The sequence below is a fragment of the Taudactylus pleione genome, unplaced genomic scaffold, assembly GCF_031769625.1.
Source record: "Taudactylus pleione unplaced genomic scaffold, aTauple2 ptg000055l, whole genome shotgun sequence".
Classification (NCBI taxonomy): Eukaryota; Metazoa; Chordata; class Amphibia; order Anura; family Myobatrachidae; genus Taudactylus; species Taudactylus pleione.
Genome location: NW_028284457.1, coordinates 7,766,964 through 7,793,198, shown reverse-complemented (window position 1 = coordinate 7,793,198; position 26,235 = coordinate 7,766,964). Strand labels below are relative to the sequence as shown.

The window sequence follows — 26,235 nt, the reverse complement described above, 5'->3', positions numbered from 1 at the left end:
TGAGACCGGTGGCCACAATGACGCTAGTCTCAATCCCGTCACTGAAAGTCCGACACGGGACTAAAGGTAGGTGTCGAAATACCGACGCCTAATTTAATTCCGACGCTGGAACACAGAATGATGCAAGCCCGAATGAGATAAATCAGGGGCGGCATTAGTGTTTGCAGCGGGGAGGAAGGTTAGGTTTAGATAGCATAACGGGGGTAGCATTACGTTTTGGGGGGAGGTTAGGGTTAGACACCCCTAAGGGGGAGGCTAAAAGAAGGGAGGTTTAGGGGGAGAAGGGGGATGGTAAGTAAACTTATCCAACCCCTGCTGGGAAACCACCCATTGGGATGCCCCTGTCGGTATTCTGACAGGAGGCATACCGACAGTCGGCTTTTCACACCGATTCCCTTGTAAGTGCTGGCAATGCTCAAGTACAGTAATGACTTTAAACATTGCACCTGACTTTAGTGCAAAACACATACAAATACATGTGCTGCCATCATTATTACAACAGGTTTATAAGGTTAAAATAAATCAAATAAAATTCATTTTAATCTATGTGTCCATAACCATTTGTGTTCATACTTGTGTCTGTGTGTGTTTTGATTACTCCATTTCATTGCTTTCAAGACATACCAGCAAACTTTAAATGAATAAATTATTTATAGGATTGCTTTGTGTAAATATTCACTAAGGGTTAACACGAGAATATTAACCTGTATTTTGTTGTAGTTTTTATAATTGGACCAGTTGAAATTAATGGCCCACTGACATGAATAGAAAGTCAATTAATCTCTATAGGTTCCTCTTATCACCTTCCAATTAATTTGTGCCTAACTTGGGAAACCACTTCTGATTGGCTGAGTAACTATAGTGAGTTCCAGTCACTTACACTCACAGTAATTCTGCATTAGAGTTCCTAGCAGAGAGTTTGTTTTGTTCATGTTTGTGGATTGGAAGAAGAGGATTGTCATGCCAGTGGGACCTCACACTGCAATATTTGCTGTTAACACAGGAAACTTGCTGAGGTTATCTGGTCTGAGCATAGTTATACTCAGTGCTCGAAGTGGTAATTTAGAGGTGGGGGTATGGAGATTGAATCTTCCCCCCCCCCTATGGGCCCCTGCTTCCATATAACCCCATTGTACTTCTAACCCCCCCAAGCCCCCCCCCCACACTTCTCCCTGCCTGCTCCCCTCTCTCACACCCTGCCCTTACTGATTCCCTCTTTCTTTCACCCCCTACAATGGTTAGCCTGGCTCCCTCTGTCTGCCCCTCTCTATTCCCTCTCTCACACCCTCCCCTAATTCTCTCTTACCTGCGCTGCTGGAGTGGAGCCACCGGGATCCTCGGGTCTTCACTGCAGTTTATCTGGCACCGCTGTGAGCCAATGAGAAGCTGCGAGTCCCGTGATTGGCTGGCGGCTGCGAGCCTCGTGATTGGCTGGCAGCCGCCCGGTGAGTGGTGCTGACAGTGCAGCCGGGACCAGGTACTTTGTCCCGGCTACATGTCAGCGCCTCCGCTGCCCCGATAGAGATGTGTCCCCTGCGGGACACATCTCTATACATTGCTGCTGCTGTCCCAGCACTGGGATCCCATACTGGATCCCAGCGCTGGTGCATTCACTTCTGCATCTAAAATGAAGTGGGGCCGGGAAGTGGCGGTATGTCATACCGCCGTATACTGCCCCACTTCGACCACTGGTTATACTATAACAAGGGGTCCCATTGCTAATTTGCCCCTACTTAGGTAAAAACCTGCCAGGGTTATCTTGCTCTGCGATTGTTTAAGGAATTTGGTGGGGGAGTACTATTTAGTTTTTTCACTTAATGAACAGAACTTCTTCAGTTAATTTCAAAAATTCATTCTTGTCGGGTTTCTACATTGAATTTTAAATGCTAGAAACACCAAAGCTTCACAGTGTTTTTGTTCATGACACTTTTGCAAATTCATCAAGAGCATGTCAGCCATGGGTATAGAATATGTGATCTGCATGACAAACACATGCACAAGCTTATAACGCTTACAGTATGTGCACTTTCACTTGTAATTTGCCCTCATAACTCAATGTCAGTAGGTAAACTGCCTAACTCTATGAGCTGCTCACCTCTCATGTCAAGACAAGGCATTTATGTTCTACATTTTCATTGTTTTTTGTCTTTTTTAACACACACACACATATTATGTAATAAATGTTTTAACTCAACAGTGAAAGATTCATTTTAGGAAATGGAGTAATACATTATGTAATAATTACTAGTAACAGCATTATATAATTCTTGTTAAAAGTGTTACAGTATGTCCTTTGAATTGGCATCTTAACCTACAAGCCCACAACATAACTGCATGTCTAATAACTGATAGCGGCAGTGAAACCAGAGATAATTCAATACATTCAAAGTTAGTCAGTACTGTTCTGGTGATTACAGTAGTTTACATAGTCTAATTCACTGTTAGGGGTGAATGCAATTAAACCCTCAGCTAATTACCCATGCTGTACGGGGAAATGCTATTTAATGAAATAGAATTTTTCCCGCATGGTAAATCAGGGTTTAAAGCGTGGAAACACACTGATTCTGCTTAAACTGTGGAATCAATTGGTCTCCCTGCATGTTAAACCCCCAATGGTGCATTTTTCTCATGGACTTTTCCTTGCAGCTGCAGAAGCTATGAGGAAAAGTCCACCTAGGGGAAATATAATGCACAGGGATAACCCCGCTAACTAAATTGCTGGCCACTGGTAATTAGTCAAGGGGTGAACCCAGCAGCCAATTGGATTCCCTCCATAGATTGAAGGTGAAGTTAGTCTACTCAATCAACAACTTTGCTTATATACTTAGCCAGTCAGACTGATCAGCCAACAAAATTACAAAAGAACATTATTAGATGGTTCAGCTTCCAGCCTTGGGTTATTGGACTAAGGGATGGAGAGCTTTGATAGAGTTATTGTACACATGAGGATATTTCTCACAAGGGTTGGGAATTATAATTGAGATAGATTTTTGTGGCAAATTGTGAACATCAGCAATTTGTATTACAGGTTTTAAAGTTAGGTTATGAATATAGATTCTTTGAGGTCACTTAACAGTATATCTGCCACAGAAACATTTATTATCTAGCTAATATGAGTCCCTAAAGAAAATAATAGGATAGAAGCACCCAATACATTGTTGTTTATTACATCCCCATTCTAGTTCCATTTGCTGCCAGTTGCAATGAGATGGGTTAGTATGCACTATGTTTACTAATTCATGATTGCTACGAATAAAAAAACAACAACATATTATAGGCTCAAATTACAGTGAGTGTTAAGTAGATAATCGGTATACATGTGTTTCAATGAGCTAATCCAATGTTTATGTTTATTTATTAACAGTTCAAAGTTATGCATCTCTCAAAAGACTTTAAATCATAATTTGTCTCCCAAATTAAGTGACAACACTTCCTCCCCATAAACTTTAATTCCAGCAGTTGCTTGTAGTAATGCTCATATTAATTACCATAATTACACAAATGCAGATAATGTTCTCATTGAGCAATATAGTTTCAATATTTATTATTTAGATGGAAACTGGAAAGGCAAACAGTACTATTTGCCAAGAACATTTTAAAAAATGTAATCTGAATATATTTACATTATTGGCCAAATAAACACTGAAGTGGAACACACTCTCATTTATGCCTAATAAGATAAAGTACACTTTTACCAATATATAATGTGCAACACATAAACTAGCCATGATGTTTATAAAATACTTAAAATATGTATAACATTACCAGGCTTCCATAAAAGATGGCAGCTGTTAATTCAAATATATGCGTCCTTTCTGCTTGACTTCATTGCACTATGTAACTCTGTAAGTATATTATATATTGATATGATAATGAAAAAAAAATGCTATTTTGTTACTATAACACATTCACTTTCTGTATAAAGCTATGGATTTGATACATTGGTTCATAACATCTATTATAATCTGACTAATTCTGATTTATTGTATTATTATTTAGGTGTCTTCATACACTATCTCTGTACTGCTAACTGCAATCTATTAAATAAATATGTTATTTATAATCCATGTAAAGATTCAGATTTTATATGTAAAAAGATCAAAAATTTTAAAATGTTATATTTTCTTATTAGTAGTGTCACATACAGTACCTTCCTCTGGGTGCACAACTTTATTTAATGTACCTTACCTAAAAACAATATTATCCACTTTGTCATTTTATTAAATACATTCTTATATTTGAATTAACCTTAGTTCATCCAAACTTCTATTATAATTTCAGAAACACAGTATAAATGTGTTCATGTTGCAAGAATGTACATAAGAATATATTCAATATTCAAGAATACACAAACACAAACAGAATGATTAGTTGAATTGGATTTGTAATTATGCATCCAGTTGATGATTCATCTGATTCTGTATACTTTAATTGTTCAGGTACTCTAATGAATATTCTAAAGTTATTATACCCTTGTACTGGTAAATGTTATTTTCATTCAGGGAATGTAAAAAACAAAAAATATCAGAGTTAGTCCTGAAGTAAGGTGGTTTCAATAACTTTCTGTGTTTGTGGCTTGGAGAGTTTATACTATAGCAGATATTTTTAAATTCAACAAAACTCTAGTTCCAGAGGACAAAAGTTTGACTCTGTTTTTAGCATATACATTCTGTACCTCTCAATTAAGATTATGCTGCCAAACGTTAGGATTATTACTTGTTCATTCAATATATTACCCTTTCTTTTTTTAGGGTTCAGTAAATGGACTAACGGGTAATTTAGAATTTGATGATACTGGTGAAAATCCACATATCCACTTTGAAATTCTGGGAACAAACTATGGTGAAGAACTTGGCAGGAGTGCACGAAAGGTAAGACTTTAATGAGAAATGGAAGTGAATAAAACATTGATATATTTTGAATGCAAATCTATCCCTTTCTAATATTAGCAATAGCATTTGTGGAAATAGAAATATATATTTTAAAATAATTTTTTCCACTTTGCCTTTGGTTATCAACTCTATTTTTTTGCTCATGTGGTTATCCTGATACAATCTATCCCATACAGTATATCTAAATTGTTGATATTAGACGGCAGTGCCAGACTGGCCATTTGGCTGGTCCGGTCTGAAACTCTGGCCTAGCATCTCTACCCCCCAGCAATTTGCTTGGCCAGGATTCTGCGAGACAAGGGCGGGCTGACTCGCAGCACGACCCTGTCAGAATAAACTATACCCTCATAAGGCAAGGACACGCCCCTTTTTCATGAGCATGCATGCCTACGGCGTGTGCACACAGAGAGATGCCAGGGCTGAACAAAAACACCCCAGTCTGTCCCTGTTAGACAGTGTAGGTGTAGCCAAAATGTTGCACCCCATTACTGCCCTTCCCTTCCACAGTATTATCATTTAGGCTTTTCTATTCTCATTTACCTTCTGCTTGGAATTTAGGAACAGTTTTCCGCCTTTTGCTTTCCCTATTGCTGTGGTAGAAAAATGCTTCACAAGTAATATGCATGACAAGGCATTTTTTATAATGTAATGCACATCAAGGACTCTTACTGACAAGACCCTTACACATTTATAACTTGTAGGCGGTTTACTACATAGTGATGTTAAAAGAAACATGAACTGCAGAACACAGGGACATAGTAGACAGCGCTCTGAAAAATATAATAATATATAACATTTCTAACATAACAATGAAATTAGATGGCATATATAAAATGCATGACTTATTGGACACAGGATGAATTCTTCATTAACAATAAAAAAACTCTACTTTAGCTTTAAACATAGGTGTCAAAACATTTTACACATTGTTTTATTATTGTAATAAGAATGTGTGTTCTTTTTGCTCCTGACACTACTAGAAAAATAAATGTTTCAATGTTCATAATAAAAAGAATACATTCTCTGCAATATGTATGTTAACCACACAGCCACAAAACACAGTTGTTGTTATTTTTGGTAAATTGTCAAAAGTATCTTGAGTCAGCATATAAATAAATGGACGTCGTATAATAATAATCTTGTAGCACAGTTGCCTTCCCCCCGAGTTGTCTGTGAGAATCCCAGAGCAATAGGAAATCTCCCCTTTCCCTGGGAGGGTAAGCAAATAGCCCAGATTTCTACTGCCCAGCCCCCCCCCCCTGTTGATTTGCCAGACTGCACATGCACTAATCCAGGTATGATTGGAGGACAGGTGCAATGACATCACTATGTGTGATGTGTAGAAGAAGACTGGATGTCCGGATGAGTCACAATCTGCAAGTTTAGGCAGCTGAGAGCAGTATTTGCTTTCCACCACCCTGCAACAATGCTTTATTATATCCATCCTTTTCCTAGGAGACATTCCTGTTTGTTTGTACCAGCAGAAATTAGTTTTTGATCCCATGTATTGTAGGTTCTGGCTCTGCATGTACTACATCTTACTGTATGTTTTGATTTTTGACTATGTATAACTTTTCATTTTCAATAAAGATGGTTTGTATTGAAAAAAAAATAACAAACTATAATGCAGTTGATCTTGTCAAAAACAATAAGGTTGTTCACTAATTGTCTCGATAAAGAAACAGCACTGATACTCATAACCTGCCTACCGTATAATTGAGCCAAGCAGTTTCTGTTTTTTCAAACTTCTATGTGATTTTCTAGTACATCCTGGATTGTACTGATACACCACCCTGTGCAATGCCCTGACTGACTGACTCACCATGGCTGCAGCACAGTTTAATATTCAAACACAAACTGCCATCCCAAATGCTTCCAAATATCACTGGCAGTTGTGTTTCCCCTATTTGAATAGTGAGAGAAGTATGCTACTACACAGGTGAGGGAGGGGAATGTGTTAGTACAGGTGTGAGGGAAGGCATGTGTTACTACAGAAGTGAGAGAGGAAAATGTGTTACAACAGCAGTGAGAGGGGAATGTGTTACTATAGATGTGAGGGGAGAATGTGTTACTACACAGATGAGGGAGAAAAATGTGTTACTGCAGAGGTGAGAGAGGAAAATGTGTTACAACAGCAGTGAGAGGGGAATGTGTTACGATAGAGGTGAGGGAGGGGAATGTGTTACTACACAGGTGAGGGAGGGGAATGTGTTACTACACAGGTGAGGGAGAGGAATGTCAAATGTGGTACTACTGGGTGAGGGCAGGGAATGTATTACATCCAGGCAAGAGAGGGGAATGTGTTACTACAGGGGTGAGCAAGGGTAATGTGTTACTACAGAGGTGAGGTAGGGGAATATGTTGCTATAGGGGTGAGAGGGGGTAATGTGTTACTACAGAGGTGAGGGAGGTGACTGTGTTACTCTAGAGGTGAGGGAGGGGAATAATTAATAATGGTGTGAGGGTAATGTGTTAATACAGGTATGAGGGAGGGATTGTATTTCTAAACAGGTGATGGAGAGGATTGTTGAATGTGTTACAACATGGACAAAGGAGGGAGGTGTTATTACAGAGATGAGCAAGGATAATGTGTTATTACAGAGGTGAGAGAGTGGAATGTGTTAGTACACAGATGAGAAAGGGTAATGTCTTACTATAGCAGTGAGGGAGGGCATGTATTACTATAGAGGTGAAGGATTAATGTGTTACTGGAGTAGGGAGATGGAACCGGATACATAAACTAGTAAATTATAAAATTATCAGATGATAATTTAATGCAAATCACTTGGTCAATTCTACCAGGATTGATGGTTGGGTTGGAAGGAGCTGTGACCTCAGTAGCTGTCTCAGGGGTCTATTCATCCAGCAGTGAAAAGCGTGGAGAAGTGGAATAGTGGAGAAGTTGCCCATAGCAACCAATCAGCTCCTACCTATTATTTTATAGACTGTACTTGATAAATGTTACTTCAAAGCTAATTGATTGCTATGAGCATCTTCCACACTGGTTCACTTCTCCATACTTTTCACTGCTTGATAAATAGATCCCATAAAGAAGATGTGCACAGTGCATGGAAAGTTCACCTGTGGCAAAGCAGAAAGTTATTTTTTGTACAAAGGGCCTGATACAGAGATGTATGCAACTCTAAAATTGATTAAATAGTTGAGAAATTATCGGTAAACTGCAGATGCATCTGAGTCGCACTGCGCATGTGTCAAGGTTCATTACCGCAGTTGCTTGCAGTGACTTTTTACTCACAGTGATCTATAGTCAGGGAGCATTTGTGTGAGGTAATGGGGAGTGGCAGTTTTCCGGGGGTATTACAGTCAATTGTCTGCAATTCCGTATGCAATAAAAATATCTCTGGCGTCTCAGTTCCCGCTGCCATTCTAAGTAGCTATAGGGTTACTCAGAACTGCGATAATCGAATGATCGGTGATTGATGCTGTATCTTTGCACTCTGATGCTTGGATTTACAAATCTGCAAGTTGGCATCACAATACTTTTCTCAGCGTCTGCCACATTTGTATAGTTTCACACAGCAGCTGCATACGGGATCATAGCTGTGATGGCATTAGCGTGCGTCTCTGAGTCAGGCCCATTGTCTTCAGTGTTGAACTTTGGTATGAATGGTGTCACTTACCAGTAAGGATGGGGTGGGTGAGATATCGGTGATACAATTTTATTTGTTTTCCTACTTCCATCAGGGAAGTATTGCTGCTCAAAGCAGTTTTGTGGTGGTGAATGGAATTTTCATTGAATTACCTGCACAGCTGGTCATTAACCAGCAGATAATATCCAAGTGCTTGCATTCACTTAAATTCCTCAGTCAAAAGGTCTTGCCTGATGATTATGATTAATGTGGATAAATGGACAGGCCTCTTTGTTTGTCTTATGGCCGGTAGGCACTAGACGATATGTGAGCAACATCGTCTAGTGTGTACACTCAATGTTTCTGATGATGTGCGCTCATGCATGCAGGTCCAACGGGCAGCATTGTCAGCAAGGGCCATGCTGCTGAATGGAGCATGGCCCCCGCCGGCACAATGTCTCTCCCAAAATTGGCAAGTGTGTATGCACATGCCGATGCCGGGACACCCGCCGGCTCCCATCACACGACAGGTCACCTGTGTAGACATTGTGAAAGGTGTACCCAGCTTTAGTCTTACCAACTTGATTTTTCCTTCATAGTTAATATCAGCATCACCAACAGTGAATTGTGCATGCTTTCTTCTACATAACCAATGCTTTTAAATGTTTTTAAAATTTGAACCATGACTTTTTTCCAGAAGTATATTTATTAAAATGTGCAATGTAAGCTCTTCAATATTATGTTACAGTTTTAGCAATATTCAAACTATTGCCTGGTAACCACAAATTATGAGACTGTAAAAGGCCATCTTCAAAATTGTTAAAAACACTTATTACAGGACGCAGGGGCATTTCTAGAGAGGAGGGGGCCCGTGTGCAGTCTCCATCACGGGCCCCCTCCTCTCAGTCTGCTGCCAGCACCACACTGATAGACTCTGGGCTCTAGAGTGTGCACAAAGTCTATAGAACATGCGCAGGTCACCGGGAAAATGGTCACGGCGGCTATTTTCCTTGAACTGCGCATGCGCAAAACTATGGGAAAATGGCGGCCGCTGACATTTTCCAGATGTTTTACAGCGCTGACACTGGCGCCAACGTGGGACTCTGAAGAGGCAAGTATAAAGTGTGCAAGTTGTTCAGTGCGGGCTCCCTCTGGACCCAGTGGCCCGTGTGCACTGCACACCTAGCACCCAGTATAAATACACCGCTGACAGGACGGCATAAAAACACTTATTACAGAACGACAGACCTAAAAATCTTGGATTCATTTTCTGTATCATTGCAATTTCCCCATTTCATATTGGAAGTCTAGCCACGTTAATGCATGGGTGATTACGGGTAAATATCTTCAAATAAAGATGAATCCATTATCACTTTTTCAGTAAAGTACAGTTCACTCAATGTGTTTAAAAATCTCCTGAGGCTATGCATGATCCCAGTAAAATAAATAGGAACATTATTAAGCTTATTACTATGAAAAGGGGGATTTCAGATCATAGATGTATTTAGCGTGAATACTCTCTTATGAGCAATAACATTAAAGGTCAAGGCAGAAGAATTTCCTATGTTCTTTTAGTTGGAGCGCCATAAAATTGTTATTAATTGCTAGCACTATTCTAGGATACTTACCCACTTTTATTTAATAAAATAATTTGGGCAGCACTACATTTTCTCTGCACAGAAGATTCATGTGGCCCCATCACAATACTGTGCTTTTAAGCGCTGCGGGCATTCTGGCAACACAATAATGCAATCAAGAGTTACACAAATCAAAAACAGTCACAAAGAAATAAATCCTTACAGATAAACAAGAAATATAGTTTGGGGAAAGGATAGAATTTTAGGCCCATGCAGTGCTTAGTGGGGCCTTAAGCACAACACAGTTTAAAACTGAAAGTGATGGATAAGGTTCAGTGCCTGATGTCATCAGCATCACAGTGAGTGACATCCCCATGGGCTACATCACTAAGACCATGATGCCAATGTACATGAGATACATGGCAAACTAGGAACTAGAAGGAAAACCTTTGACTATTTGTTGTGTAGCATTTGAAAATGTCACTGCATGAGCACAGAATGACATTAAGGTTCATTGTGAAGCATTTAAATGAGCATTTTTTAAATGTAATTTATTGGTGTTGCATATATAATTTCTGAAGAGAAAATAAAGACATACAGTATTGATTTTGCCCAACCTATATAGTTCATAATTCATTTTGACAAATGAAACAAACTGGTGATACATAATAATGAACTCACTTGGCTGATGTCAAATACTTTGGGCCAAATGTAACAGGGTGAGAGTTTAGAAAATGTGAGAGTTTAGCAGTAAAACTCTCACACTAATACATTGATCGGGTTGTATTTTCAGTACAGGAAACATCTGGATGAGAGTTTAAATCTTCAGAGTATTTTGAGTCTGAAAAACATGTGAGTTTGCATGTTCTGTGACTTTATTACATTGGCTGAGTTTAAAAATGTGACAGTTTATTACATTTGGCCCTTTGTGTTTCTCAACCTTGATATAAACACAACTACTGGCCCTGCATTTTTTTTTCTGGTGGTTGTGCCATATATGCTTTTCACTAACAAAATGAGATTTTCGCTTCACAAAACAAAGACACTAATATGAGACTGATTACAAAATAGTAGTTTACTGTTATATGCACATTATGCTCATAATCACTGGCATTTTTTTAAATATGTTTTATATGAATTTTGAAAGCAAATAAAACTCCTGTAATTGCTTATGGTTCTAGAAACCATTGTTTATAGCAACACTATGCAAATTAGAGTTATATTGTTTTGCAGTAATATAAAGTATTAAAGTGTATGAACATTTTAACCACCTGATAAAATAATCTTTATTGAAACTTAATTCACAATATATAATAAAAATGCTATACATAAAAACATATACTGTAATCATTTTACCACAGATTGCAGATTTAATCAGAACATGTATCTCCATCACAGTTGACATATTTATCTAAAATATATTGTGCTACTAGTAGGTGTACCCAGGGAGGTGCCCAAATCTGTTGGAAAAATGAGTTCCATTCCAAATAATACGATACAATCTGTGGCTTGTGTAAAAATGAATACAGCTTAGTTTGATAAATGTAATTGCCAGATCTTTATATACTGAAATACGTGGCATTCCCAGGTAGTATTCCTCTGAGGACTCAGTGTAGACACAAAATATGACAGGATTATCACTGTACAGATGTGCCATAAGCAATCATTCTGCTTGTATTTAAATTGTAAAGCAGCATAAAAGTCACAGGTCTGCAGTAATAAATGAAAGTGCACTCTCAGTATTGCTGTTTAGGAGTACTCAATTTGACCTGTAATATATGTAAGTGGTGCTCATATAGATCTTAATTTTACATCCATATGTTGTTTAATCTAGTTGCATAGTACTTCATAGCAATAGACACATGGGGCACAACTGAGTCCAGTCAAAACTGATCTACAAGGTACGTACAGTAACAGTGGTTTACAACAAAATATTCCCAGCATTGTCTCGACCAATCAGGAACAGTTCAGGAAGTAGTACAAATGATGTGCTGGTAAAATGAAATGGTGCTATAATCACTATGGACTCTATTTATTAACATTATTTTTTCTAAAATTAAGTGAAAAAGGGTGTTTTCACACCCTATTCACATTATTTTAGTATCACCTATAGTTATTACAGGGCAATTGGAGTAGAATTTGTAAAATTCTACACCAACCCCTAAGTATCACTTATTTTTAGTAAGCAGATCGCATTTCCCATAATTGTAATGGGAAATGTGATCCGACCAAAGTTACTAAAAATAAATTGTAAAAAAATACCGGGGAAAGCCCTGTGATAATAACGCCACCTGGAGGTGGCGTTATCCAGGGTCTCCTCTGGTTACCGGACTCCTACTCTGCTCTAAAAGGCAGAGCAGAGCCCGGAGCCGGCCCCAGTGATCAGCTGTGCAGTCTAAACAGACCGCAAGCTGATACACTGCAAAAAAAAAAATAGTCAAGAAAAAGATTCACTTACCTGACACCAGGGACCAGTGGTCAGGGCTCCAGTGATAACTCCCCTCCGGTCAGCTGGTCTCACATGCTGCACTGTGGCCCAGTCATCAGGTGATCAGGTCTCAGTGCAGTATGGGATATCAGCTGACCGTAGGCATGGAAGACATTACCGGAGCACCGATGACTGCAGGTAAGTGTTATTAAGGGAGGGGGGGGGTCGCGGGGAGGGGTTGTGGGGGCGGGGCTTAGTGTCGGGGGTTGGGCTTAGCGCCAGGGGGGTAGCAGCGGCTGCCGGTTGATGCATGCGCGGGGCACTAGTCACTGTATTTTTTTGGTAAAATATTGTGACTACAGTGCGGAGGGGATTCGCAGGGACAGAGCTTTCTCGCAAGCTCTATCCCTGCAAGGTATTTGTAGTAAATCCCTGTGATATTGCCTGAATTCGCAATGCGAATTCAGTCGATAATATCACACTACAATCTGCATTACAAATGCAGATTGTAGTAAATAGAGCCCTTTGGCTATAAAGATGGTCGGCAATTCTGTAGTTACTGAATAGAAGTAAATTCACAAACTGTGGGGTCACAATCCACTTAAGTGTCTACAGTGCTGCAAAATACCTCTGATGAACCTGAACCAAAATACCGGAGGTATTTTGCAGCACTGTAGACACAAGTTTTTGCTCAGTTACAATTTATAGTTATTAGTTATTCATTGAGGATTGTGGATAATCCAAGCTCTGGTCCCTGGTCTAGCCTATCATATGATCAGAATTATTAGGTACTAGTGCAGAGTGTGCATTATTCCAGCTAGCAGAGCCTATCTTGCATCAATTCGCTTTGCACATTCCCAGAACAGTTTGTGCACACACATGCGCAAGGCATATTTGTGTGATTCTGTGTCTATATAGGTAAAATGGTTTGGATAAGGGCATTCTAATGCAGGGCAAATGCAGTAATGGCATGTTTGCACAAATGCAAATATGTACCGACTGGGAAAAGATGTTTTATGCATGGGAAAGATATATTTTTGTAGGTGGTCAGAAGCAAGTGCAAATAGAAGGTGATGAGGATGACGATAGCTAGAACCAGTGAATTAATGTTTGACTGTTTGTACACAGAAAAAAAATGCTCGCAAAAACCTATTCTTAAATCGAGCAACAAAAAAAGCATCAATCGGTGTCAACAGAAGGTTTGCAAATTGTGTCTGCAATATTAGAGACTTTTGTAATCTAATTGATGCATAATAATGAATGTGTTTGTAAAAAATACATGACTTATATTACCATGAATGCAAGTACTGTAGCATGTAAGGGTCTGTAACGTGTGCCTGCCATTAGGTGGATGCATACAGTACTGTATGCTGATCAGAATGTATATTGAGCTCTTCATAAGGACGGAAATATACTAGCTTGTTTTTTGCGCTTTAAATAATAACTTACTCCCATTTTGAGACCTACATTAGACCTGTAGAGACCAATGCAGAGTTATACACAATTCGGGCATCATTGCTTCAGCATTGGAACTAAATATATTTGCTTGTATGGAAAGTTAAGAATTTCTGTGGAGGGATTGCCCCATCCAAAATCCGTCATGATTGTCTATGCACTGCACCAGCCCTACACTTACAGCAAAAGACGTGTCTGAAAAGGTGTAATTGCTCTTATGCACAAACTCTGTATAATTCTGTTGACCTGACCTTACTACCCAGTTTACTACCCAGTTACACCTACTCTGCAAATGTACTGTAGATGTGTGAAAAGTAAACACACAAGATCCCCCCACAAAGGCACTTCAATGTTCAACTCTGTATCAGTCCCTTTAATGATTAATTGATAAAAGTACAACACTAAAGTATATGGCTAATTATTAACATGAACAATTAATATATACAGGGCCTGATTCAAAAGTGGGCGCTAATGCTGGGGTGACTGCATCTTTTTACTCAGCATGATCTTTATGCTAATACCGTAGCCGATGGTATTCATACAGGGATGCCCACCAATTGCATCGCAAGAGGCACTTTGTGCAAAAAGTCGCACCATCGTTCGCACAGTCAGACATTAGAGAAGCAAAAAAAGATGCAGTCACTGTCCGAAACATGCCTGCATCTAGCTAGCTAGATGCAGCTAACCCCTTTGTTATCACCCAGGATGCCCACTTACATTGCCTCTCTTTGCATCCAAATTTTTTCTGTGCCCACTGGCGGTAACCATCTGGATGCATGTGAAGTACAATTCAGATGCATGTGTAGTACAAATTGTATTGGACACTGGGTTCACCTCTTTATCAGGCTCACAATCCTTAGATAGAATTATTAGATTTGTTCAATTTAGTTGATCCTAACTTGCAAATATAGTAAAAATTTATAAAGAGTTCTAAAACAAACACATCATGGACACATATTTGTGAAAGATTAATCTTCGGAATAAAATTTAGTAAAAGTCAATTCCGATTTTAAATTGATCTAAATCGGTCAACATCGAAAGGCTTTCCGACCGCAAAATCTGCATATTTATCATCTGTAGGCTTTCACTCTGGAAGATAAATATGTGGATTTTTTCAGTTGAAAAGCCAGTCAATGTTGATCGATTTAGTTCAATTTAAAATTGGTCTAATTCGACCTTTAGTAAATTTACCTCAAGACTTTGTAAATGAATAGGTGGAATGGCGCTAGTATCACATATAAAACATGGTGCAAATGCATAAAACGTTTATTGTAAATATAGCAGCACTGTCTATCAGCAAAAGTATCAACATATAAAAATACAATGAGCTACTATAAACACACTCTGCACCAGATAGTGCGTGTTGCCAATCGATGTAAGATGTTATAGCAACTATGTATCACATGGAAAATAATGCAACAATAACCAGGAGGAATGAATAATTGGAATGTATATTCCTAAAGAGCTGATAATTATGAGGCTCCAAAATAATTACCTGATAAGATAACCCAAAAAATGTATAGATATATTATGAGACCGTATATAGTAGATAATAAAAAATATAAAAAATGAGAAAGTCAGTCAATGAAACAAATAAATCCGGATAGCATATGGATAATCCTGTTGTATATCTCACATGTCTGAAGTCACCCCAAGGCTATGATGGTAAAAAGTTCCAGTAATGGATGCAGTGCCAGTCTGTTGTTATGAGGCCAGTACGCAGCTGGAGAGTGCCGAGGAGTGTGCAGAGTAGATGCACGTGTGTGTGCCAAGAGGCATTGACCGCTCTGGCGGTCGTGGGACACGGCCCCGGAGCCAAGCTGTGAGGACTGCAGTCAGTGAGATGATAAGCTGTTCGGCAGTGGAGTCGCTCTCTCCAGAGAGATGGGATAATGCAGCCGCATGTGAGTGCTCCACTCTGCTGGGCCGCGGCTGATGGCTTAACGCTTAACGTGGCTTAACGCGTTTCACTACATATAGTAGCTTCTTCTGCCTTCTTGAAGAAGCTACTATATGTAGTGAAACGTGTTAAGGATTACAGACAAATTTACCACCACTTTGTGCACCAGTGAATTGATTTCATATCCAGGATTCAGCACCAGCTACGCTCATCTTGTCCGTCAGCCGCGGCCCAGCAGAGCGGAGCACTCACATGCGGCTGCATTATCCCATCTCTCTGGAGAGAGCGACTCCACTGCTGAACAGCTTTCCATCTCACTGACTGCAGTCCTCACAGCGGGGCTCTGGGGCTGTGTCCCACGACCTCCAGAGCGGTCAATACCTCTTGGCACACACACATGCATCTGCTCTGCACACTCCTCGGCACTCTCCAGCTGCGTACTGGCCTTATAACAACAGGCTGGCACTGGATCCATTACTGGAACTTTTTACCATCAATGCCTTGGGGTGACTTCAGACATGTGAGTTATACAACAGGATTATCCATATGCTATCCGGATTTATTTGTTTCATTGACTGACTTTGTAATTTTTAATATTTTTTATTATCTACTATATACGGTCTCATAATATATCTATACATTTTTTGGGTTATCTTATCAGGTAACTATTTTGGAGCCTCAGAATTATCAGCTCTTTGGGAATATACATTCCAATTATTCATTCCTCCTGGTTATTGTTGCATTATTTTTCATGTGATACATAGTTGCTATAACATCTTACATCGATTGGCAACACGCACTATCTGGTGCAGAGTGTGTTTATAGTAGCTCATTGTATTTTTATATGTTGATACTTTTGCTGAAACGCAGTGCTGCTATATTTACAATAAACGTTTTATGCATTTGCACCATGTTTTATATGTGATACTAGCTCCATTCCACCTATTAATTCTTTACATTTTGTGAGCACCCCGTGCTCATTGGGAGTGGTGGCATACTCCCAGGTGGTAGGCAGCTGTGTCCATTTTACGTATATGTACACACTAGTTCATATACATTCAGGGCCTGATTCAGAGCCGGACGCTCTGACCAGAGCGCTCGCTCTGAATCAGGGCCCTCCTCCATGAAAATGGAGCGGCCTCCTGGCCGCTCGCATAGCTGTGGGTGACCACCCACAGCATATGCGAGCGGCCAAAAAGATGGTCGCGATGGTCAAGACCATCGCGACCATCGGACTTGCGATGGAGACCCTGCAGTAGGGTCCCCCTGCCACAAGCCCTAGAGTGATTTTGGCTCTATCAGAGCCAAAATCACTCCCACTGACATCACTAGTGATGTCAGTGGGGCTGGCTTCAGACGGTAGGCGTTCCCATGGGAATGCCTCCATCTGGCAGGCACGCCCCCAGCACGCCCACCAAAGGGGGCGTGCTGGCAATCAACATCGACAGCACGCCCCCTTTGGTGCGAGACCCGGAGCGATGGAAAGCCCGTCGCTCCCCGGGTCTCGCGCATGTGCACGATGGAGCTCCCTCCGTCGTGCGCATGCACAGTGGGGAACATCGACCCACTTGCGAGCGTACTGCCGCTTGCGAGTGGGTCTGAATGACCCCCTCTGTCTTGTAGCTAGTTGGCTCACACCCTCTCTTGGCGCTTGATTATTTTTCTACATTAAGGTTTTGTAAATGTATGTGTTTTATTTATGCATATAAAAGAAGCTTAGGAAAAGGCTTTTGTTACCCTATCTTTTTTTAATTATTATTTGTTTATTATTCAATGATAATTGTAATGTGATAGAAGTTGTTTTGCTATTCTAGAAATCTTAACATCATTATATCATTATGTTATTGAATGCTGAGATAATGAATGCCATTTGATATTTCCATTACACATTTTTACATTATAAAGGGAGTTGACTGTAATTCTAATTGTCGTAATTACATTTGATATGAAAATAAAGCCTCTATACCAAGCCTCAAATAAAGATATTTACTTTTAATCTCAATGTCAATAGACTGTGCTGAAGTGTAGATGTTTATGTACACATGCATATGCATACAAACAGAGTAGACTCAAGCTTATTATGCCGTACTTAGTACACTTACGTATTGCATAAGTCACTATACCCTTTAATGTTCCCACAGTATGATGTTTTACAAAACATTTAAGTTTATTGAACTATTTGTATTCTCTTTTTTTAAACATATCTATGCTAGTGACAACACATATAAAATGCACTAGATAATGAAGGTTTTGGATAGAACCAAGGGCACATAAACTTCTAGTCAGGGATAGAAGTAACATCCATTATATCACCTACACTCTGGCAGCAAAGCTCAGCAGTGAACCTGTGCCAGTCTTTCTCCTTTCCAAATAGTAATTCCACTAATACTCTGGCTACCTGAGAAATGGTAGATAATGGTTCTTTTATCTACTGGGCCAGCAAAACAAATTATACAATGGCCGTAATGGAATTTGATCTGTTTTTTACTCTGGTTGCCAATGGCTACCATGGCAAAGAGCTTTGAATGTACACTAGGTGCCAGGAAAAGAGTTTTGAATGTACACTAGGTGCTAGGCAATGGTCTTTAGTTTATATTTTATACTAGCCACAAGGCAATGAGCTTTGTACTGTGGTCAATCTGTCAAGGTGTCCAATCTCGTGTAATTTACTGCTGACTCTAGTATGTGGAGCACCTTTAGTTAATGTAAACACTGTAGTTTTAGTAGAAATAATAAATGGTTCTCAATATGTGGTTGGGGGTGGTTGCACTCACCTCCTAGTGGTAACTTTCACTGACTGCAACTAATTAGAGCAGCAAGAGTTTAAAAAACACAACTGTGCCACAAATGCTTTTGACTGCACATGCAAGTGCAAATGTGCATGGAGTCAGTGGATCAAATGGTTTCCATTGCCATATCCATTGATATGCTGTTACTAGCATTAGAGAATGCTTATAAAAGTAGAGCTGAGCAGTGGTTACAAATGAATGGAAATTACTGGAAATTAATGTTATTACTGTTAATAATACTATAGTAACAAAACAGGTACAAGTTACATGATTTTAGCTGTTTTTATAAATTTTTAAAGAAAACCAAAACCGAACCAAAACACTTGAGGGTGGTTGTGCCAAAACCAAAACACAGATACAGATGTAATTTTGGTGTACAGCCAGGAGGGTACATATAATGGGTGCAGGGTGCGCGGGGTACATTGGCCCCCAGATCTAGGGGGCTCACACCACACACCTTGCCCAGAGTCTACTGATGCGGCGCTGTGCTCAGTGCACTGCCGGCCACCGGAGAGAGTCGGGGGGCCCGGATGGAGACTGCACAAAGGCCCCCTCCTCTCTTAATATGCCCCTGTGTACAGTAATTTATCTTTAGAATTGATTCTCAGAAAATGTGCTCTAAACTCCACCTAGTAGGGAAAGGCATGTGACCTGGAGTGTTATTTATCACTGTTAATATTTACAGTGTGAGTAATAAAATCCAGGGCCATAACTAGGGTAGTGCAGTCGGTGCCATGGCACAGGGCACTGCAGGTCACGCTGTTTGGGTCTGTCAATTTCTGTTTATTATCATTCTCACTAGTAGCTTCCTCTTATTTAATCCCCAGCATCTCCTGGCTCTTCTCCATGAGGCCATTCCCCTTTTTTGGGTGCGTTATGTCACTTTGAAAAATTTGCGGGCGCCAATGCTCTTTCTGGCGCAGGGAACCAAAAAGTCTAGTTACGGCTCTGATAAAATCTTTATTATGATGTTGTTAAAATTGAGGCACTTGGGAATTAATTTTTATAATAGACAGGAAAAGAATATTATATGCAGATTCCTTACTTTTCTTTACATTCATTACCTTCCTTTAATAAATTCTGCAGGGCTGCAAGTGAAGGACAATGAATAAATGATACAGTATGTACATCATGTCTTGGTAACTAAATTTGACAAGGAAACTTTCAAATAAAATAAAAACAAACTATGAAGTTTAAGAAAAAAATACCCAAATATTCAACTATTCACAAGGCTTGGATATATGGAGAGATCACTTAGGGCAGCCGACTTGCATGGGTGACAGGTTGCCCCTTGATTTATTTTTCTATTTTGTTTTATATGTATTTATACTTTTATTGGAGAGTGGTAGTCAGTATGCTGAGAAACACATATTTACTATGCATATATTATCCTTATGATATATGGGGAATGGAGCTCTGCAACAAAGAGGAGGTGCAAGAACAGCAACTGTGGCCTAGAGGACCAAAATCCTTAAAATCAAATTTGATTCAAGGGGAGGGCAGATAATATCCCTTAGACACTCTGGCATTTACAGTTTGAGACCTGTTAATCTATACAAATTAACTGTAACTAAATTCATGCCACCTCTTCATCCTATCACTTAAGACTGAAAAAGAGCTCTCACTGTACATATCAGAGCTGCTATTAGTTTCTGTTGTATCTAACAAGTAACTCCATTATATCACCTACACTCTGGCAGCAAAGCTCAGCAGTGAACCTGTGCCAGTCTTTCTCCTCTCCAAATAGTAATTCCACTAATACTCTGGCTACCTGAGAAATGGTAGATAATGGCTCTTTTATCTACTGGGCCAGCAAAACAAATTATACAATGGCCGTAATGGAATTTGATCTGTTTTTTACTCTGGTTGCCAATGGCTACCATGGCAAAGAGCTTTGAATGTACACTAGGTGCCAGGAAAAGAGTTTTGAATGTACACTAGGTGCCAGGCAATGGTCTTTAGTTTATATTTTATACTAGCCACAAGGCAATGAGCTTTGTACTGTAGTCAATCTGTCAAGGTGTCCAATCTTGTGTAATTTACTGCTGACTCTAGTATGTGGAGCACCTTTAGTTAATGTAAACACTTTAGTTTTAGTAGAAATAGTAAATGGTTCTCAATATGTGGTTGGGGGTAGTTGCGGTTTCCGTATCAGGACCACTTTTATTACCATCAAACAGGATCAATCCATTATTAAAAATGTTAAATGGGAGTTTAGCCTCCACTTAGTGACCACAACATGTGTGTTATGTTTAGTTTAACATCAGGCAGCCACTTTTCCTTTGATGTCTTTAGGAAAAAATGTTTCCTGTCTAAAAGCAAGGACTGGATTGAAAACTTTGTGTAATAGAATGTATGGACCCAAACCAGCAGAATACTATACTAAAATTCCAGAGCAAATGATAAACCAACATTTATGAATCCCATTACAGATAATCTGACTGCTACAGGTTACCGCCTAAAAACTGAGGAGGCCATTTTTTTATGTTTGGTCTTTTCACATTCCAACATCAATATCACTATTTTTATGCAGTACCAACATAAATTATACCATGGTTTCTTCAGAATTATTTTTATTTAAAGAAAATACCATTAGTCTTTTTGTACATTCTAATACGTCAGATGAAATGTATCCAAAATGGCCAAAAAAGTGATTCCCCCCTCACCCCCCTTCATCTATGGAAAATTTAATTTTTTTACTGATTAGTGATCATCTGAGATAACCAGGCAATATCTACAGAGGGGGCACATCATTTGAAAGAGGAGTCTCCACTCTTTCAAACAATTGTAAACCCATATCTGTGTGGGCTATTTTAAGTTTTTATGGGTTTTTTGTAGCACTAGATGAATTTGTCTGGTGATCACAGGCAATCACAGACTATAGCTGCTAAGTGGCTGTATCATTTTAAAGAGGGGACTCCCTTCTTTGATATTCTCACCTTTACTGGTGTAAGTATGCCCTCCCACCAATATAGGAAAAACATCTATTTTCCGTACTGCACAGTAATTTTTGCCTGTGATCACCAGACAATAACTACTAGTAGGCCATATAATTTTAAAAGTGGGGAATCCCGCTTTTAAATAGGAGTGCCCCCACTGTTGCTACTGTCATTTTGACCCTCCCTCAAATATGTGGAAAATGTAAATGTTTTACGGTATTGGATAACACAAATGATCACCAGGTAATAAGTACTAAGGGTAACAACATTTGACAGAGGGGACCCCCTTCTTTCTAAAATGGGTGCAACTTAATTATTTGTAGTCAGGTTGGGGGTCGGATTTTCACCCATGCATGGATGACATTATTTTTCTGTAGTGCAGAGGGTCAATGTCTGGTCATCAGTGTAATCAACAGATATTAGCTTTTATTTGGGTACCGCCTTCTTTCTAAAGTCCCTCCCCTCCCCTTTTTATTTAATTTTTTTAAACAGTGCTTGTTGCGTGCATGTGCACTTCATATATTAACGCCGGTGTAGGAGTTTCCCTGGACCACTGGAGACAAGATAATTTTTTTTTGGAAGGCGCTATACCCTTTTCAAAGGACAAATGGGGCTTGTCCTCCGAACTGTAGGTGCATATGCGAGGCCGAGCCCTACTCCTTCTCCACATCAAATGGGTTAAATTATGAAAAAGTGAGCTCTTCAGACAGCTGTTACAGGGATGCTTATCATAAAAGGTGTCAGCATATTTCCAGGCAATCCTCTCACAGGTGTTATACAAAGTTAATGGAGGCACATATTTTGTAATATGGAAAATAACTTCTGTCCAACAATAAGTATGCGCTATAGCAGAAGTTTTCAACATTGGTCCCTAACCCTGCTCATAAGAATGGTGACTAATTTTTCTGATGTTGACTGATTGTTTTCATTTCATTGTTGTAAGAAAACATGAATAGCTATAGCTCAAATTACATTTTCTGCCGAAGTACAACATAAAGTAACAATTTAATTTTCTCATGCAAAATGTGAATACTTTGGGAACGTATTTATACTTAATGGCAATAAAATACATTGTAGAGTTAAACAGATAGAAACAGATAGAAGTGTCTGGATTCTGAATGCAGTAGTATATAGAATGGTTTTATATCATCATTATGAACAACAAATTTATTACAATGTGAATGTGTAATGGTCTGTGTGCATACAATCAATGTTCAATGTACTGTAAAGAAGTAAGTTTACCAAGTACCAGTTCTACAGCCATCATTAATTATACAATATAGATATCATCATTCTTTCTGAATATATTAAGTATGGTTTAATTCTCTGGTGTCTACTATGCCTAAGTTATGCCACTTTTATATTGTATAATAAATACAAGTCTGAGTAAATGCAGTATATCTGTAAAGCAATTGCTATGTTTTAAATGGGTGACTTTTTAAAGGGTTATTTACTGTAAATGAGAAGCTAGAAAGCTTTTGATCAAGCATCAGAGGACAAATGGGCAGCACAATATGACAAGAGAGAAGTTTGAGGTAAAAAATATTTCAATAATCGTCATACTGTGAAGTGTGGAGGGCACCTGTGATAGGCACAAGGGTATCTGTGGAAGGCACAAGGGCATCTGATCATTTTTACTCTATTAGTGGGTTAGTACTATATATCAGGTATGTGCAGCCAGGGTAGGCAAAGGAGGCAGGACCTCCCCTGTCATATTCCCTCCCCTATCATAATCCTTGCCATGCTCCAGAGTTTTGATATGATTATATCCACTACCGCAGCCATCATCATAAGTATCTGATCTGACATCAGCCTCATTGTGGGTGCATGCTGCGAATGAGCACGGAAGTTGGGCATCACACCTATGACACTCCCATTAGATGGAAGAGTTCCCTGCGATCACATGGTCACTGCCCAGTTACCTTCCAGAAATGCCTATTTCACAGATAGTGTGGTCCACCAATCCATATGCACTAGCAATCTCTGTCTGTGTGCAGATACCTGATCTGGCACATTGGCATAAGCCAATTTCTTTATTTGGCGCAAGCATATTATGCTTAAATCTGTTAGTTTCATGAGCATTGTGACTTGTGTGTGACTCGGAATCAGACCCAGTGGGCGGAATTCAATTGTTTTCGCGGCCCGCATCTCCCGTCTAAAGTGACAGGAGATCGCAGGCCGCTATACAATTGTCCAAGATTTTCGCGCTGATCGCACCAATAGAGGTCAGGTTTAGCCGCGTAAAGCAGCTAAACCTGACCAAAGTGCTGGGCGCGATCACGAAAAGTGATGTTTGGGCGCCCAAACATGTAACTTTTCGCACATTTCAGCTCTCATCCCCCAGGGGCTGCGAGCTGAAATGTAGCGCTGGCAGCTCATCGTGCCCGACAGGAGCAAGAATTGAATAGCTCCTTCGGGCACGATAGGGGCTGGAAAGAATTGAATTCCACCCAGTATGTCTTTAAATTAGTGATGTACATTTTTTTGGTTTTGGTTTTGGATCTGGATTCATCTTCGTGTAGTGGGTTTGGTTTTGCAAAACCACCCTCAAGTGTTTTGGTTTTGGATCTGGATTTTTAAAGAAAAAAATTATACATTTTTAAAAAAAATAGCTAAAATCAATTTTTGCAATCCCAAACCAAATATTCGGATTTAAAACCCGACTTTCGAACCGCTGGAAGAACAGAACTGTGGCTCTGATTTATCTGGATCTCCTCAGAAGATTAGAACCATGACTCGGATCTGTCCAGATCTGGAGAACCGAACTGCACATCTAGGATAATGTAATAGTAACATTTTATCTGGAATAAACCATGTTGTAATGCAAAGGGTGGATAAACATTTTTTTTTTTGCATGTGTGGTAAATACTAGCTGTAGTTGCCTGTAGCCCACAAATAATGGTCAGCTTTATATTTACACTGCAATTTAGATTTAAGTTTAGACACACAACTCTGAAATCTAACTCTCTGTGCACTTACTATATCTGCCTCACCTGCAGTGCAACATGGTTTTACCAAAGTGCAAAGTTACTTTCTCTTTTTTGCTTTACTCACAACTCAGTATCTGCCCCCTACTGAAGTCGGTTTAGTGACAGCTGCAGTGCATGCTTACAATGGGGGATTACTGAAGTACCGCAAAATCAGGGCACAACATTTATTTAGAAATCATACAAGTATCTCTCTTCTAGACTCCAGCTATTAACTCTCCCAAAACCTTTATTGGATAATAAAAAGAACAAACTAGGCAGTGAGTACTGCAATTCCTGGTGCTGATGTTTAAAATGTAAATATACTTAATACTAGGGATGTGCGCTTACCCCCATGTTTTGGTTTTGGTTTGGAACTGTATCTCCTTTGATGTTTTAGATGTGGATTGGGTTTTGCAAAACCGCCCTTGGGTGTTTTGGTTTTGAATCTGTACTTTCTTTAAAAAATTTACAAAAACTGCTAAAATCACATAATTTGGGCATGTTTTTTGTCCCTACAGTATTATTAACCTCAATAACATTAATTTCCACTCATTTCCAGTCAAATTTGACAACCTCACAGCTCACAATATTGTTTTCATCCAGTTTAGGCCCAAAAGCACTAAGCTAGCTGGCTGACTAAGCTAAGAGGCAGCAGTGGGTGGCACAAACACGTGGCAGTTCAACCTCTAACATGGCACATGAGGAAACCTATGTTTTCATTAATCAAGAGGCCAGAGGGAGATGGAGTATGTATGTAGTTAAAGGAAGGGTTGATTCATAGTAAATTTAATTACATTTTTTTATTCTGAAGCAAATTTATGAGGGAGGAGGGGAGAGCATGGGTGAACAGTATGTACCATGTTTTGCCCGCAAAATCAACTTGGTGGTTCAGGATATTTTTAAAACTTAAAGGGGCATGCAAGAAATGCTGTCTGTGGCCATAAACATTTCGGCATTCAGAAACCGCATGTCAAAGATTGCAGCAGCTGTGGCAGTTCAACTTCCAACATGGCACGTAAGGAAACATATGTTTTCATTAATCAAGAGGCCTGACGTAGATGGAGTATGTATCTAGTTGAGGGCAGGAAAAAAAAGAGTTGATTTTTAGTAAATGTAATTACATTTTTTTATTCTAAAGCAAATTTATGAGGGAGTAAGGGAGGCATTTACAAAAAATATTTTACTCATTAACATCAGTCCTTGCACCAGTGGAGCTTCTCGTGGATCCAATTTTTTTTTAAAAGAATCAAAGGGGCATGCAGGAGATGATTTCTGTGGCAGCACACAAAATGGAAGATCTGAAGTGGAACATCTTTTATCATTGTACTTCTGGAATTATGTATGGGAAGGCTGGGAGGGGAGGAGGGAGAATATCTCCAGATACCATCACAAAATAGCCTCTCCATTTGATTATTGAGTTGCATCTGACCAAACATGGCTGTTATGATCAAGGAAATTCAAGCCAACCAGGTTGGTATCTAAAATCAAGGTTGAAAAATGGCATGAATATTTTGCAAGTATGCCTATTTGTGATTTTAGTTGAAATAAATATAGTATGAAACTAAAAAAAAAAAGGAAGCATCAGAGCAGTGGCACAAAAGCACAGCAGTTTAAAAAAATATACGACATCTATGAATCATTTTCCACACAACAGTGGAAGAGAGGATGGCAGTTTAATTAACTATAACATTAAAAA

At 39.4% G+C, this 26,235-nt stretch overlaps 1 protein-coding gene across 1 annotated transcript in view; it reads left to right on the top strand.

Moving 5' to 3' along the window:
* The window catches only part of GRID2 (glutamate ionotropic receptor delta type subunit 2), a 1,139,199-nt gene that overhangs the window by 702,319 nt on the left and 410,645 nt on the right, over positions 1 to 26,235 (top strand). The window contains exon 8 of the mRNA XM_088464469.1: positions 4,752 to 4,871. Within this exon, the coding sequence (XP_088320595.1) occupies positions 4,752 to 4,871 (120 nt within the window). The remainder of the gene's footprint in view (positions 1 to 4,751; positions 4,872 to 26,235) is intronic.